General features: G+C 40.1%; 1 protein-coding gene across 1 annotated transcript; it reads left to right on the forward strand.

The window, feature by feature from the left end:
• The first annotated feature begins 12777 nt into the window (after positions 1 to 12777).
• LOC121242504 (disease resistance protein RPV1-like) lies at positions 12778 to 16455 on the forward strand. The gene is made up of 4 exons (XM_041140361.1): positions 12778 to 13758; positions 14162 to 15269; positions 15402 to 15682; positions 15754 to 16455. The coding sequence occupies exons 1-4, from the start codon at positions 13256 to 13258 to the stop codon at positions 15791 to 15793; spliced, it is 1932 nt and encodes a 643-aa protein (XP_040996295.1). The 5' UTR covers positions 12778 to 13255; the 3' UTR covers positions 15794 to 16455.
• The last annotated feature ends 161 nt before the right edge of the window (positions 16456 to 16616 follow it).

Consider the following 16616-nt stretch of genomic DNA (forward strand, 5'->3'; position numbering starts at 1 on the left):
CTAAATTATTATTTTTTTTTTTAATATAATATTTATTAAAATAATAATAAAAATAAAAATAAAAATAATTTAATATATGTTGGCCTAAATGAGGCCGGGGGAGTGTTAAAGTACTAACAAAAGCATTAACTTTATCATTTTTCATTAGGGGCAAGTTTTCATTAAAGTACACACCTACCAATTACCATACCATAAATATAATAGAATTATTGTTTAAAATTAAATTATTTTAATAACTGAAAAAATGCCACGGAAGGTAATTCTTTTACTTGCTGTAACAGAGAGATCAAGACATTAAGGACAAGAAACGCCAAAGTACTTATAAGATCCAACCTAACGATTAAGACTACGTTTAGGTAGTGAGAATACTTGAAAAGTATTGAGAATATTTATGAATAGTTATGAGTAGAAATTAGAGTGAATTTGTGAGTCTCATTGAGAGTATTTTGAGTTGTTAAATATGTAACACCCCATATTTTAGTGTATTTTTTAATTGAAAGATTATTATTATTAATTTAAAAATTTATTCTCTTATTTTAAAATTAGTTGGATTTTTAGTGGGTTTATTTTTATGATTTTTAATTTTGTGAAAATTATTCTGAAATGATTTCTTATAGTTGATTATTGTAATACATTTAAATTGTTTTTCATATTAAATTAGCTTATTATTGGGTTTAATTATTTATTTTCATTTTAATCACTGAGTTTAAATTATTTTATTTCACTTGCTGTTTTAAAATCGTTTCTGTTGAATCATTTTTGTGACCCAAGATATAAAAATTGGACCTCATTTCTTTCCCTACATTTTCTCTTTCCTCTTTTCTTTTTCTTCATTTTTCTTCCTTTTTTTTTTAATCCTTTTTTTCTTTCTTTTCTTTTCTTTTTCCTAGCCTCTTCCCGCGCGGCACGTCTCTCCCTTTCCTCTCTCCGTTCGTTCCTTCATCCTCCCAGCCCGCCGCCGTGCGCCGGCGGTGATCAACACCGGCCGGCCCTCCGTCCTCCCCAGCCACCGGCGACCACCACCCTGTAATCTCAGCCCCAACCGCGCCGCCATTAGCTCCCACGAGCATCACCAAGCCGCGGCACTCCTTGCGCAGCTGCACCGCCGTCGCACCACCTCCGGCCACCATCTTCTCACCACATCATCCTCGACCTCCTAGCAACCTAAGGGACCCAACCCCACCTGCGATCTGTCACCGGTGAAGCCCCACCATCAATATTTCCGTTTTGGGTATTTTTTCACTTCAACCACCCTTTGCGCCGCCATCCACGGCCAACCACCACCACCACTAGCTTCACCGACATCCCTAGGCCCTACCCTATCAATCTCGGGTCTTCGTTTGCACCCGTTTAAAAGTGGGTCTTTGAGACCCTCGGCCACAGTGCATTTGACACTGTTTTGTTGCTGCGTTGTCGCTTCGTACAACTCCGTGATCTTTCAAAAATTATATTATAGCATTGTAAGTATTTTTCCTAAAGAACTTTTGAGATTTAAATGTATTTCTGCGCTAATTCATATTTACTGTGAATTTTGTTGGTTGTGTCGGACTGAGTCTGAGGAGTAAGGGGGGTCGGTTGGATTGGATGATGGAGTTGTTAGTGTGAGACTGGTTTATCTATGAAATTTGTTGGCTGTTTCGGATTTAAATATTAGTGTTTTGAGTTGGACATTGGTCATGGTGAATATTGGTAATTTTTAGGAAGTGATGATATATTTTGGGATTATGAGGGTTTTAAGTTTTGAGATATTAAAATAGGTTATTTTAGAAGTTTAGGATTAAATGTCGAAATCCGTGATTGATTAAAAACTTAAGGAAATTATGTTATTATTTTTATAGGTGACGATTTATATTCGACTCGACATTTTTGAGGAAAATTCTGATAAGCTAAGTGGTTCAGGTAAGCAGGGTTCCTATGCTAGGCCTTACACGAATTATTTGAGACTGATGTTGATTTTCTGAAAACTTTGCATATTTTTGTGGTGAAATGAAAACTTGGGAAAAAAATAAAAACCAACATCGGTCGTTTATTTGCATACTCATGAAATCTGTACGAAAAATAAAAAAATATGTTCTGACATGCATTGTGTAGACATGAGCTAAATTCGGTCATGTGATTTCTGAAATCTGAAAAATGAGCGATATTGAGAATATGAAAAGTTGTGCATTTATTTGAAAAGATATTCTGGCTTTTGTGTTCAGTGTATGTAAACTGTCTGATTCTGTTTTGATACTCTGTTTTATTTTGATATAACATCTGAAAACTTTTGGCAAGGTGTACTGGTTTTTGTATCTGACTCTGTCTCTGCTTTGCTCTGCTCTGCTCTATTATGCTCTGCTCTGTTTGGGTTGGTACTAACTTCTCTGTCTCTGAGTGCACCCACTTTGGAAATAAAGTGTGGCGCCCTCGACCCCCACGTGTTATTTTTATGGAGTTCGTGACACCGGGATGATGACCACATGGATCACGCACCCCAATAACTCTGATGCTCAAAGTGTACAACATACATAAAATGTACAGTAATTTTCGCAGCGGTGAAAATTAAAGGGTCTTTCTTTATTAAGTACCAGAATTGTTCATAAAACAGCAAAATAACTTTACAAATATTTTACAGTCTTCCGTCAGATAATTTAAAGAAAGCAAATAACATAATGGAAACAAGTCCCAAAACGCTGAACAACAACAAAACAGCGACTTAAGCTTCTGGCAGAGTCGGTCCTTCAGGTACATACTCGGGCTCTGCGTCAAACTCTACGGCACCATAAAACGGAACCGTAGGGTAAACACCACTATGAGATTATGACATCTCAGCAAGTAATTAACCAAAATAACATCCAAGAGATTTAAAACATATCTATACAACACGTATTTCCATGCGGACAAATAACAAATTACATTTCTTTCCCAAAAATATCATTTGTATTACTATACCTCGAAAATCCCATTTTTTTTTTGTCCCATTCATATTTATTAAATAACTTTACGCATGCACCACGGTCTCCTCTATGGACCGTCCGCACATCCTGGCTCTCTTCGTCACATCACGGGTAACGTCCGTGCATGAGACTTCGTAACGAGCGATGCTCAGTTCCGCGCCCAGCGCGTACATGGCCAAGCATCCTCTAACCTCGCCAGCCAAAGGTCACGGAATCGGTACGAGAGCATTACCGTCTCGTCCGTTCCCGTCGTCGCCCTGCGACAACTCAGGGGATGTCACGTCAGTCTGTTACGCTTCCGAGTGACCAGAGAAGCTCCACCGAGATAATGCCCCATCTCGGCTTGGGGTCGTGAAACATACGCACTCACGCAACAGTATCAATATGCAACAGACTTCGTGACGTTACCGCATAATTTTAACAAAATGATAATTTATGCTTTTCAACAGTTTATTAGAATACACATTTAAATAATTCATTTTTACAAGTTCTCAATAAATGCCGAAAACACAATTTCATAAATACACGCATAGTCCCATCCGCTAATCCGGCCCAAAGCCCAATTACATTTAAAATCCCAACAACTTTGACGGCCCAAGGCCCATTTTTTTCACAATACCAATAAAGTCCAATATTTCAACAAATACAATACATTTTCATCAAACCAATAATGTACAAATAAACAACAGTTTATAAAGCTAATAAATACAACAATTTATTTATAAAATTGAGAAATTATAAATAATATTTAAATAAAGAGAAAATTACATACACACGATGAAATTGATAAAAATCTGGAAGATCACGCGAAAGAAAGTGCAGCCAACAGTGGCGACGGCGTCTCACGGCTGAAACCGTTTCTCTCAACTCACGGTTTTGAACAACACAGATGAAAAACTTAACAACAAATCCCAACCAAAATACAAGATTTGGAAGCACAAAGAGTTCGGCAAACCTCACAACACCTCACGGATTTACAAACCAAAACCCAGAAATTTCAAGAGAAATTGTTCCCGGATCACACCAAAAATCCCGATTAATTTAACACAAACAAAACCAAACACACACCCATGGAGATCCCCAACCCAAGAGAAGCCGTGGCCTACTTATAGGCCAAAAATGGCGGTTCGCATGGCGTGCGTGTCGCACGGTGGAGGAAGGAAATAACGGCAGCATGCCGTGGAGGAAAAGAAATCCTCTTGCGGACGCGTGGCACGGCGGCACTCACGGAAGCCATGCCCGACGCCACCGAGGAGCTTGCGGAAATGCTAGCGACCGTGCGATGCCACGGGTTGATGGCAACCTTCGGGGTGCATGCTGAACGACACGAGTAGGTGGAGGTGGCTCTCGGCTGGGATTTACTCCGGTAGTAGCTACGTGGGGATCGGCAGCAGCTGCGTGGAGAAGAAATCGCAGAAGAAAGGAGAAGGAAGGAGAAGAATCGGGAAGGAGAAGAAGCAGAGTGCGGCGCGAGAAGGAAATAAGATGGAGCTAGGGCTCCATCCAAAACGACGCCGTTCCGAAATGAGTGGCTGGGCACTCACGGGCCGCACGGCTGGGCCGTGTTCCGCACAAGGCCTGGGCCCCCCTTGCTGGGCTGGGCCGGATTTCGGGTCACACACACACACACACACACACACCCACGGCCCACAGAGAATAACACACACAAAGCCCAAAAAATCAAGTAAAGCCTAAATAAACACAAGTCCAAAAATAAAAAGCAATACAAATAATTAAAATAAAATTTTATAAATTAAATTAAAATACTAAAAAAAATAACATATTTAATTAATACAATAAAGTAACACTTAAAATAATAAAGATAAAATCAAGTGAAACTAGAGATCTCACAACCTCCCCCCCTTAAAAGAAATTTCGTCCTCGAAATTGCCAAGTTCCTAAATTGATTCCAAAACATAATATAATACAAAACTCTTAAACAAACCTTGAGAAAGAATACAAATATTCAAAACTACCCGAATAAGTAAGGGTAGAACTTTCTCATGTCTGCCTCTCTCTCCCACGAAAAATCCTGGGCTAACGGATCTCCCCAAGATACCATAACTAGAGGTATTGACTTGGATCTTAATCGTTGCTCCTTCATGTCAAGGATCTGAGTTGGAACAACTTCGTAAGTGAGATCAGACCGGAGTTGAATGCTCTCTGGATCAACGAAACGAGGCTCCTGCTGACCAAAGCTCTTCTTTAAGAATGATACGTGGAAAACATCATGAATTCCACCAAAATGCTCTGGCAGAGCAATACGATAAGCAACTGGTCCAACCTTCTCCAGAATCTGAAAAGGGCCAACATATCTCGGACTAAGTTTCCATTTCTTACCAAAATGCTTAACACCTTTCATTGGAGAAACTTTGAGGTAAACCCAATCACCAATCTCAAATAATAAATCTCTTCTCCTCGTGTCCGAATAGCTCTTCTGACGACTCTGCGCAGCTGCCATCTTATCTCTTATAATTTGAACCTGATTCTTCATCTCCTGAACAATATTCGGTCCAAGTAGATTCCCTTCACCAACTTCATCCCAAAATAAGGGAGATCGACACTTCCTCCCATAAAGGGCTTCATAAGGGGCCATTTGAATAGTCGCTTGAAAACTGTTATTATACGCAAACTCTATAAGCGACAGATGACTTTCCCAACTTCCTTTAAAATCCAAAACACAAGCTCGCAGCATATCCTCAAGAGTCTGAATACTGCGTTCTGATTGACCGTCGGTTTGAGGATGATAAGCACTGCTGAATTTCAACTTGGTGCCCAAGGGTGTTTGCAAACTCTTCCAGAAGTGAGACGTGAATCGTGGGTCTCTATCTGACACTATACTCATGGGTATTCCATGAAGACGTACGATTTCCTTGATATAAATCCGAGTCAAGGTTCCCAAAGTATCAGTGTTAGAAATAGGTAAGAAATGGGGGCTTTTGGTCGACCGATCAACAATCACCCAAATTGAGTTCTTCCCACTAGGAGTCCTCGGCAACCCTACCACAAAATCCATTGCGATGTCGTCCCATTTCCACTCAGGAATAGGGAGTGGTTGAAGATAGCCAGCGGGCCTCTGATGCTCAGCTTTAACCTGCCGACAAGTTGTACATTTCGCAATAAACAAAGCAATGTCTCCTTTCATTCCTTCCCACCAAAAACTTTTCTTTAAGTCTCGGTACATTTTTGTACTTCCAGGGTGAACTGAATAAGGTGCTGCATGGGCCTCAGACAAGATTCTTTCTTTAAATTCTGAATCTGTAGGAATCACCCTACGATTATGGAATAAAAGAATGTCATCTTTGCTTAGACTGAAATGTGCGGGTCCTTGTGACTTCTTGACTCTTTCTTTAATGTCTAACAACTTAGAGTCATTTTCCTGCAGAGTCTTCAACTCCTCAAAATCAAGAACTCGGATATCAAGAATTGAAGTCAACACCTCCTCCTGCTGAGAACTAGTGGTAAGAAGTCTCCTTATACCAGAAAGAAGGGAGTCCAACCCTGATGACTTAACCTCATCAACTGAATAAGACTTTCGACTTAGTGCATCAGCCACCAGGTTTGCTTTCCCTGGGTGATACTTAATCTCACACTGGTAATCACTGATTAACTCCAACCACCTCCTCTGTCTCATGTTAAGATTTTTCTGCGAGAAAAGATGTTTGAGGCTTTTATGATCAGTGTAAATTTCACAAGTCTCGCCATATAAATAGTACCGCCAAATTTTGAGAACGAAAACCACAGTCGCTAACTCCAAGTCGTGCGTGGGATAATTCTTCTCATGATCTTTCAATTGGCGGGATGCATACGCCACAACTCTTCCCTCCTGCATAAGCACACATCCCAAACCAAATTTGGAAGCATCACTAAAAACTACAAACGGCTTATGAGGTTTCGGAAGTGCCAAAACAGGTGCTGTAGTTAACCTCTTCTTCAGCTCCTGAAAACTTATCTCGCATTTGTCTGACCAAACAAACTCAACATTTTTCCTGGTAAGAGTAGTGAGTGGTCCAGATAATCGAGCAAAGCCTTCCACAAACCTGCGATAATAACCAGCAAGTCCTAAAAAACTTCGAATTTCGTGCACCGTTGAAGGACGTGGCCATGCCAATACAGCTTCGACCTTACTTGGATCAACTGCTACTCCATCCCGGGACATAACATGACCAAGAAATTTAATCTCCTTCAACCAAAATTCGCACTTGTTCAGATTTGCAAAGAGTTGATGATCTCTTAACTTACCCAACACCAAGCGAAGATGGCTGGCGTGCTCTTCTGGTTCACGAGAATAAACCAAAATATCATCAATAAAGACTATCACGAAGGAATCTAGATAGGGTCGGAATACTCTATTCATCATATCCATAAATGCTGCGGGGGCATTTGCTAATCCGAACGGCATCACTTTAAACTCATAATGCCCATACCTAGACCTAAAGGCAGTCTTAGGTATATCCTGATCCTTTATCCTCAATTGATAGTATCCCGATTTTAAGTCAATTTTTGAAAAAGTAGTAGCACCTTGAAGTTGATCGAATAAATCATTAATCCGAGGTAGGGGTACTTATTCTTAATGGTTACCTTATTGAGTTCTCGGTAATCTATACACATTCTGAGGGTACCATCCTTCTTTTTAACAAACAACACTGGTGCTCCCCAAGGTGAAAAACTAGGCTGAATAAACCCCTTATTTACCAATTCCTGTAATTGACTTTTCAGCTCTTTCAACTCTGCTGGCGCCATTCGGTACGGGGCCTTATGAACAGGTGCCGCACCGGATTCTAAATCAATGGCGAACTCCAAATCACGAACAGGTGGCAAGCCGGGCAACTCATCCACAAATATATCAGAGAATTCCAACACAATCGGAATATCTGTTACAGATTTCTTCTCCGAAAGTGCAGATACCATAAGAACCAAATAGGCATCCGCCCCATTAGCTAAGTCCCTGCTTGCTTGAATAGCAGATATAACTGCAGGTTTCATCTTTACCTTACTTCCTGCAAACTCTAAATACTTATCCCCAGGTAGTTGGAAACTAATAATTCTGCTACGACAATTAATGCTGGCAAAATACTGATATAACCAATCCATTCCTAGAATAATGTCAAACTCAAGTAATTTAAACCTTATCAAATCTGCTTTAAGAGTCATTCCATTTAAAACCAGAGGACAACCTAAGGTAACTTTCGAACACCACACAGTTTCCCCATTTGGTAACTTCACTAACAAAGACCGTGATAAAGGTTTAAAAACCAAGTTGCACATCCGAGCAAAGGTGGCAGAAATGAATGACTGAGATGCTCCCGAGTCGAATAAAGTGCAAGCATAAAAATCATATAGTCGAACTCTACCTAAAAGATTTAAAACTACCAATTAAGTCTAACCAACATAATACCCAATAAAGTATCTCGAATGATTGAATAGAATTTATACCTGTGATGACTCCAGCATTTTGGGTTTCCTGAGCTTCATCGTCCACCTCACCAGGTGTCACTGCGTAGACCCTAGCTTGAGCAGTTGGTCTTGGGGTAGTCCTCCCACCATGATAACCGCCTCGATTCGCCTGCATCATGGTAGGGCAGCTGCGAGCAAGATGTCCTGTTTGCCCGCATCTGAAACACTGAATCCCAGACATGTGGCACTCGCCGACATGCGACCTATTGCATTTGCCACATACTGGCGCTCGACCTCCCATTAGTACTCCGGTGGCCATCTGCGGTCGGGCCCCAGTCCTGGAAATAAACTTAGGTGCAGACCCCGAACTACTTCCTTCCCCAAAAACTCCTCTCTTTTGGCCCATTGGTGTCGCAACAGGATCAATAAACTCCCGCTCTGCAATCGAAGCAACCTCTACTAGTTGCTGAAAAGTCAGAATTTGCAAGCAAGCAACCTGTCTACGGATCTCCCGCCGTAGACCCTCCTGAAATCGCTCGATCCGCATCTCTTCCGTAGCAATCAAATTTGTAGCAAACTTCCCAAGTTCTATAAACTTCCGAGCATACTGCTCAACCGTCATCACCACTTGTACTAAATTGTTAAACTCTCTTGCCTTTTGTTTCCTCATAGTATTCGGGAAGAAACGATCATTGAATTCCTTCTTAAACCGCGGCCAAGATACCGCCGCAATAGATCCTAATTCCATTTCCAGAAGCTCCCGTTTGGTTCCCCACCAAGCAGTCGCGTCACCTTGCAACAGGTAACTTGCGTATAACACCTTTTGAGTTTCGGTACACCCACAGATCTCAAATGTCTTTTCAAGATCACTAATCCACCTTCCAACACGAAGTGGATCCTCTTGCCCAGAAAAAGTAGGGGTCCTATGAGCTAAAAAGCGTTCGTACGGACAACCGTTCTGTTGCTCCCTTTGCGGCGGAAAATTCTGCTGAAGAAATTCTGTCATACGGGTTAAAGCTCTAGCCATGGCGAGATTCCCATCCGAGCGAGACAAGTCAATCTCAGGTTCCGGATGAGGTATTCCTGATCGGTCCATCTTACTGAAAAAACGTCCCTATTTAAAACTCGATAAAATTATAATAAAAATTCTGGTACTATACCTAGGTATTTATATGGTTTTACCCAGAGCCAGACCGCTCTGATACCACCTGTGGCGCCCTCGACCCCCACGTGTTATTTTTATGGAGTTCGTGACACCGGGATGATGACCACACGGATCACGCACCCCAATAACTCTGATGCTCAAAGTGTACAACATACATAAAATGTACAGTAATTTTCGCAGCGGTGAAAATTAAAGGGTCTTTCTTTATTAAGTACCAGAATTGTTCATAAAACAGCAAAATAACTTTACAAATATTTTACAGTCTTCCGTCAGATAATTTAAAGAAAGCAAATAACATAATGGAAACAAGTCCCAAAACGCTGAACAACAACAAAACAGCGACTTAAGCTTCTGGCAGAGTCGGTCTTTCAGGTACATACTCGGGCTCTGCGTCAAACTCTACGGCACCATAAAACGGAACCGTAGGGTAAACACCACTATGAGATTATGACATCTCAGCAAGTAATTAACCAAAATAACATCCAAGAGATTTAAAACATATCTATACAACACGTATTTCCATGCGGACAAATAACAAATTACATTTCTTTCCCAAAAATATCATTTGTATTACTATACCTCGAAAATCCCATTTTTTTTTTGTCCCATTCATATTTATTAAATAACTTTACGCATGCACCACGGTCTCCCCTATGGACCGTCCGCACATCCTGGCTCTCTTCGTCACATCACGGTAACGTCCGTGCATGAGACTTCGTAACGAGAGATGCTCAGTTCCGCGCCCAGCGCGTACATGGCCAAGCATCCTCTAACCTCGCCAGCCAAAGGTCACGGAATCGGTACGAGAGCGTTACCGTCTCGTCCGTTCCCGTCGTCGCCCTGCGACAACTCAGGGGATGTCACGTCAGTCTGTTACGCTTCCGAGTGACCAGAGAAGCTCCACCGAGATAATGCCCCATCTCGGCTTGGGGTCGTGAAACATACGCACTCACGCAACAGTATCAATATGCAACAGACTTCGTGACGTTACCGCATAATTTTAACAAAATGATAATTTATGCTTTTCAACAGTTTATTAGAATACACATTTAAATAATTCATTTTTACAAGTTCTCAATAAATGCCGAAAACACAATTTCATAAATACACGCATAGTCCCATCCGCTAATCCGGCCCAAAGCCCAATTACATTTAAAATCCCAACAACTTTGACGGTCCAAGGCCAATTTTTTTCACAATACCAATAAAGCCCAATATTTCAACAAATACAATACATTTTCATCAAACCAATAATGTACAAATAAACAACAGTTTATAAAGCCAATAAATACAACAATTTATTTATAAAATTGAGAAATTACAAATAATATTTAAATAAAGAGAAAATTACATACACACGATGAAATTGATAAAAATCTGGAAGATCACGCGAAAGGAAGTGCAGCCAACAGTGGCGACGGCGTCTCACGGCGGAAACCGTTTCTCTCAACTCACGGTTTTGAACAACACAGATGAAAAACTTAACAACAAATCCCAACCAAAATACAAGATTTGGAAGCACAAAGAGTTCGGCAAACCTCACAACACCTCACGGATTTACAAACCAAAACCCAGAAATTTCAAGAGAAATTGTTCTCGGATCACACCAAAAATCCCTATTAATTTAACACAAACAAAACCAAACACACACCCATGGAGATCCCCAACCCAAGAGAAGCCGTGGCCTACTTATAGGCCAAAAATGGCGGTTCGCATGGCGTGCGTGTCGCACGGTGGAGGAAGGAAATAACGGCAGCATGCCGTGGAGGAAAAGAAATCCTCTTGCGGACGCGTGGCACGGCGGCACTCACGGAAGCCATGCCCGACGCCACCGAGGAGCTTGCGGAAATGCTAGCGACCGTGCGATGCCACGGGTTGATGGCAACCTTCGGGGTGCATGCCGAACGACACGAGTAGGTGGAGGTGGCTCTCGGCTGGGATTTACTCCGGTAGTAGCTGCGTGGGGATCGGCAGCAGCTGCGTGGAGAAGAAATCGCAGAAGAAAGGAGAAGGAAGGAGAAGAATCGAGAAGGAGAAGAAGCAGAGTGCGGCGCGAGAAGGAAATAAGATGGAGCTAGGGCTCCATCCAAAACGACGCCGTTCCGAAATGAGTGGCTGGGCACTCACGAGCCGCACGGCTGGGCCGTCTTCCGCACAAGGCCTGGGCCCCCCTTGCTGGGCTGGGCCGGATTTCGGGTCACACACACACACACACACACCCACGGCCCACAGAGAATAACACACACAAAGTCCAAAAAATCAAGTAAAGCCTAAATAAACACAAGTCCAAAAATAAAAAGCAATACAAATAATTAAAATAAAATTTTCTAAATTAAATTAAAATACTAAAACAAATAACATATTTAATTAATACAATAAAATAACACTTAAAATAATAAAGATAAAATCAAGTGAAACTAGAGATCTCACATAAAGTGGTTTTATTGTGGTCTTTCCTGTGTGCACACTCGGGGCTCCGAGAAAAATAAAGGAAAGATTTCACCTCTGTCTCTGCCTGGTTTGGCCACCGGGGTTAGCACAACCCTACCACGGGGGTGAAACATGGCCTCTACTCTGTTTGATGCTCTGTTTTGATCTGATGATGATACTCAGTTTATGTTATGCCAAAGTATTATGGGTTTTACGTGTCTTAAAGCCATCGCTCTGTTACTTTTGAAAATATGTTCTGCTCTGCATGATAACTCTAGAAAATATTTTGTTCTGCATGCTATACTTTGTAAATACTCATGTTTGCACGCTAGCATATGTCCTCTGCTTACTGAGTTGTTGATAACTCACCCCCTATCTTCATAATATTTTTCAGATGATGTGGAGAGTCTAACTGAGGACCTGGATTAGATTGGTGTGAATGATTAAGCTAGGACAAGATGTTAGAAGAATGAATTCTGATGTCCTTTAGTTTTAATGTCTTTTCGATTTATTTATATTTTGGGCTTGGGTTTTAGTAAGACTTATGAAAGTATTAGTTTGGTTTGTTATGACTACCGAGAGATTTTGGACGTCTTAGTTTATTTTGCTGCAGTAATGACTTTGTAGAGTTTTCAATGTAGTTTTTTTAGACTACATGAGATTGAGTTTTGCTAATAAAGTTTTGAAGTTTTATTTTAGTTGTGTTGGAAAATATGTTCTTAAGTGACAGGTAGTAATTCTCCAGGTCAACCGGATTTGGGGCGTTACAAAATATAAATTTACTTTGATTTGTTTTCAATTTATTGTTTCCTTTTCTAAGTATTTCCTCTATCAATTGTCTACTTTCCTTCTGCAATTCGGCCACAGTTTTTGGAAGACATAGTTCTTCCGCTATTCTCTATTTTTAACGTAAGCTTAATTCCTCTGTTTTCGTATTGAACGACTTCCGCTACGCCATTACTGAACATCTTTCTTTCAATAATTTAACGCGGCATTGACTCAATGCATGACTTCACGCGGCATTCACTTAACGCGGCATCTCTCTCTTGAGTTGCCATGAAGATACCATTAAGTGATAGGTATGGTGTGAAAATGGCATCTCTTAAAGCTTGAAGAAGTTGCAAGGAAATTGCCAAGAAGTTACTGAACATCTTTCTTTCAATAATTGACTCAGTGCATGACTTCACTTTAAGGAAGTTGCCATGAAGATACCATTAACTGATAGGTATGGTGTGAGAAAGCGGCATGGGATTGTCCCTTTTGAGGATGGTCGATGATGTAGAGTGATCAGGCATTACATCCTGACGTACACTGACTAATTTCTTCCATGGCCTTATCTACAATCTCTTCTTCGTCTTCTTCTTCAGTCACCTCTCCATGGCTCTACGATGTGTTCTTGAGCTTTAGAGGAGAAGATACCCGTTATACTTTTACTGCCCATCTATACCATGCTTTGATTCAAAAGGGAATCCGTACCTTCATAGATGATGATGAAGTTAAACGGGGTGATGAGATTTCAACTAATCTCCTCCCAGCCATAGAAGATTCAAGGATTTCCATCATTGTACTCTCAAAAAAGTATGCATCGTCAACATGGTGTTTGGATGAGTTAGTGAAGATTCTTGAGTGTAAAAAATCAAAGCAACAAATAGTTTTACCTGTGTTTTACCACGTAGATCCATCAGATATTCGACATCAAAGAGGAAGTTTTGGAGAAGCATTGGCTAAACATGCAGAGAAATTGAATGGAGACAGCGTGAAGTTGCAGCTGTGGAAGGCAGCCCTTCAAGAAGTTGCCAATTTGTCCGGATACCATCTGATCAGAAATGGGTATTTCTAACTGCTTAATTAATTTGTGCCGTTCATTAATTCATGATTTCCCCCCATTCTAGCTAGTCTACATCTTGTATACATATGGGTTTTAATATGGAACTAAAACATTAAATTCTTTGTAAGGTTTTTGGAAATTAAAGTTGAATAAATTGAACTAATCACGACCTGAATGAAACTATATAAAAATCTAAGTTTTTGTTTGGCCTTTTTATGATCGCAAACTAAAGTACATACAGAGATCGATCAACTCATACGCTCTGCTTATGTTCCTTGTCCTTCTTATTTTAGTTTATCTTCAGGTTGTGGGAAAAAATTTATTTAGATTATGTTCCTAATTGTTTTTCATGCGAAGAGCTGTATTCATTGGTTAATCATTTTTCTTTATATTGTATATAAATAGGAACGAACCTAAATTCATTGATGGAATGGTTCAAGAGGTCTCAAGAATAGTAAATCATTCATATTTACATGTTGCAAAGTATCCAGTTGGATTAGACTCCCAGGTACGGGATATCATGAATTTGCATGTAAGCGTTGGGACAAATGACGTTCGAATGGTAGGGATCTTAGGAGTTGGGGGAATTGGTAAGACAACTCTAGCCAAATCAATTTATAACTCAATTGCTTTTGGATTTGAAGCTAGTTGCTTGCTTGAAAATGTTAGTGACACTGCGAATCAAGTGCATGGTCTGGTCCAACTGCAAGGGACCCTTCTTTCTAATATCTTTGGGGACTATAAAAGTTTGAAAGTTAATAGTATTGATATGGGAATCACTACGATAAAGCACAGGCTTCGTTCTAAAAGAGTTCTTCTAACTCTTGATGGTGTAGATCACTTGAACCAATTAGAAACCTTAGCAGGAGGTCATGATTGGTTTGGTGAAGGAAGTAGAATCATAATCACAACAAGAGATGAACACCTGTTGACTACTCATGGAGTTGATTCAACATACAAGATGACTGGATTGAATGACAACGATGCTTTTGAACTATTTTGTTGGCATGCTTTCAAAAGAAATAAACCGGTTGACGGTTATGGAGAATTTGTAAAACAGATCATAAATTATGCTGGGAGCCTTCCACTAGTTTTAACGGTGCTTGGTTCGGATTTATGTGGCAGAAGAGAAAAAAGTGAGTGGGAAAGTGCATTGGATCAGTACAGGAAAATCCCTCACCAAGATATTCAAAAAATACTTCAAACAAGTTATGATAGATTAAGTACTGCAGATGAAAAGAATGTTTTTCTTGACATTGCATTTTTTTTCATTGGACAACGGCTTGTTGATGTCATTCAGATACTAGAAAGTTCTGATTTTTGCCCAAACTTTTCGATCCCAAGACTTAAGGAGAAGTGCCTTATTTCGGAGGATTTGGACGGAAGATTGCAAATGCACGACTTGTTACGAGATATGGGTAGAGAAGTTGTTCGAAAAGAATCGCCAAATCCAGGAAAACGTAGCAGATTAGTCTTTCATAAAGATGTTCGCAAAGTACTGGAGGAAGATATAGTAAGTCTCTTTCAATTAAATATTGTTTCTAATTTGGCACTTGCGACATATTCTACGTGTGTATATAAATATAAGAATAATTTATTTTTTGATTTGTTGGCAAACTTAAACATGCATTGTCTTCCTATATAGGGAACAGATAGAGTTCAAGTAATTGGTGCTGATTTTCCTGATGGTGCTGATATCATCCGCTTGAGTCCCAAGGCCTTTAAGAAAATGAAAAGCCTCAGATTATTTAGATGCCGCAATGCACACTTTTCCGGTGAACCTAATTGTCTACCTAATTCAATACATGTGCTTGATTGGCCTAACTGTCCTTTACAATCTATGCCATCTAAATTTCGTGGGGACAAACTCTCTATATTCTACGCATATCCGGTAGTCCCATCCAGGAGATACGCTTGGACTTTAAGGTAAAACTTATATTATTATTTTCAATATTTCTTTCTTTAAACTTAGTTTGATATTCTTTTCTTTTTAACAGAATCTCAAGGTTATGGATTTCTGTGGTTGTGAATTCATAACAAAACTCTCGGATATTTCAAGCTGCCCAAATTTGAAGGAAATAGATCTTAGCCATTGTGAAAATCTAGTTGAAGTTCATGATTCTATTGGATTAATCCTTGATAAGCTTGTTATCTTGATTCTTAATAGATGTGGCAAACTAAAGAGCTTTCCAAGGAGACTCCAATTGAGATCTCTGCAACGCCTTTTTCTTAATGATTGCTCAAGCCTTCAAAACTTTCCTGAAATCGAATGTGAAATGAAACATTTACACACTGTCGGGTTATGGGGCACCGCAATAGAAGAATTGCCTTCATCCATTGGGTACCTCACTGGGATTAGAAGTTTATTCCTGAGTTGGTGCGTAAACCTTAAGCGTCTACCAAGTAGCATTCTTCAGTTGAGATCTCTAGGGCGTATTGAGCTCAACTATTGTCCAAATATTATAAGTTTTGGGATGGAGGAGGAGGAGGTGCATAATGGACAACCCACGCCCTATGTAGTGTCTACAAGCTCGGAAAATGAAGCTTCATTGGGTGCAAGATTCGAATTGAATCTTAGAAACTCTGGCCTATCAAAATCGAATTTCTTGAGGCCATTTCATTTCTTTCCCAATGTGAGCCATTTAGATCTATCAGGCAGTGATATCGTAAGCATTCCTTCAAGCATCAAAACATATGTTAGATTGTGCTGTCTTACATTGAATGATTGCAAGCAACTTCAAGAAATTAAAGAGTTTCCACCGAATCTATCAGTATTACGTGCTAGAGGATGCATATCACTGGAAAGTTTACCAGAAATATCAAAAGAATTCAATTTCCCACTGCTACAATCGATTGACTT

Source organism: Juglans microcarpa x Juglans regia, chromosome 8D (assembly GCF_004785595.1).
Source record: "Juglans microcarpa x Juglans regia isolate MS1-56 chromosome 8D, Jm3101_v1.0, whole genome shotgun sequence".
NCBI classification, from domain to species: domain Eukaryota; kingdom Viridiplantae; phylum Streptophyta; class Magnoliopsida; order Fagales; family Juglandaceae; genus Juglans; species Juglans microcarpa x Juglans regia.

Excerpts from the sequence above, each read along its gene's own strand:
- LOC121242504 (XM_041140361.1), top strand. The coding sequence starts at position 13,256 with ATGGCCTTATCTACAATCTCTTCTTCGTCTTCTTCTTCAGTCACCTCT. Across the intron at positions 15,270-15,401 it reads AAGTACTGGAGGAAGATATA|GGAACAGATAGAGTTCAAGT; the intron begins GTAAGTCTCTTT and ends CTTCCTATATAG. Across the intron at positions 15,683-15,753 it reads AGATACGCTTGGACTTTAAG|AATCTCAAGGTTATGGATTT; the intron begins GTAAAACTTATA and ends TCTTTTTAACAG.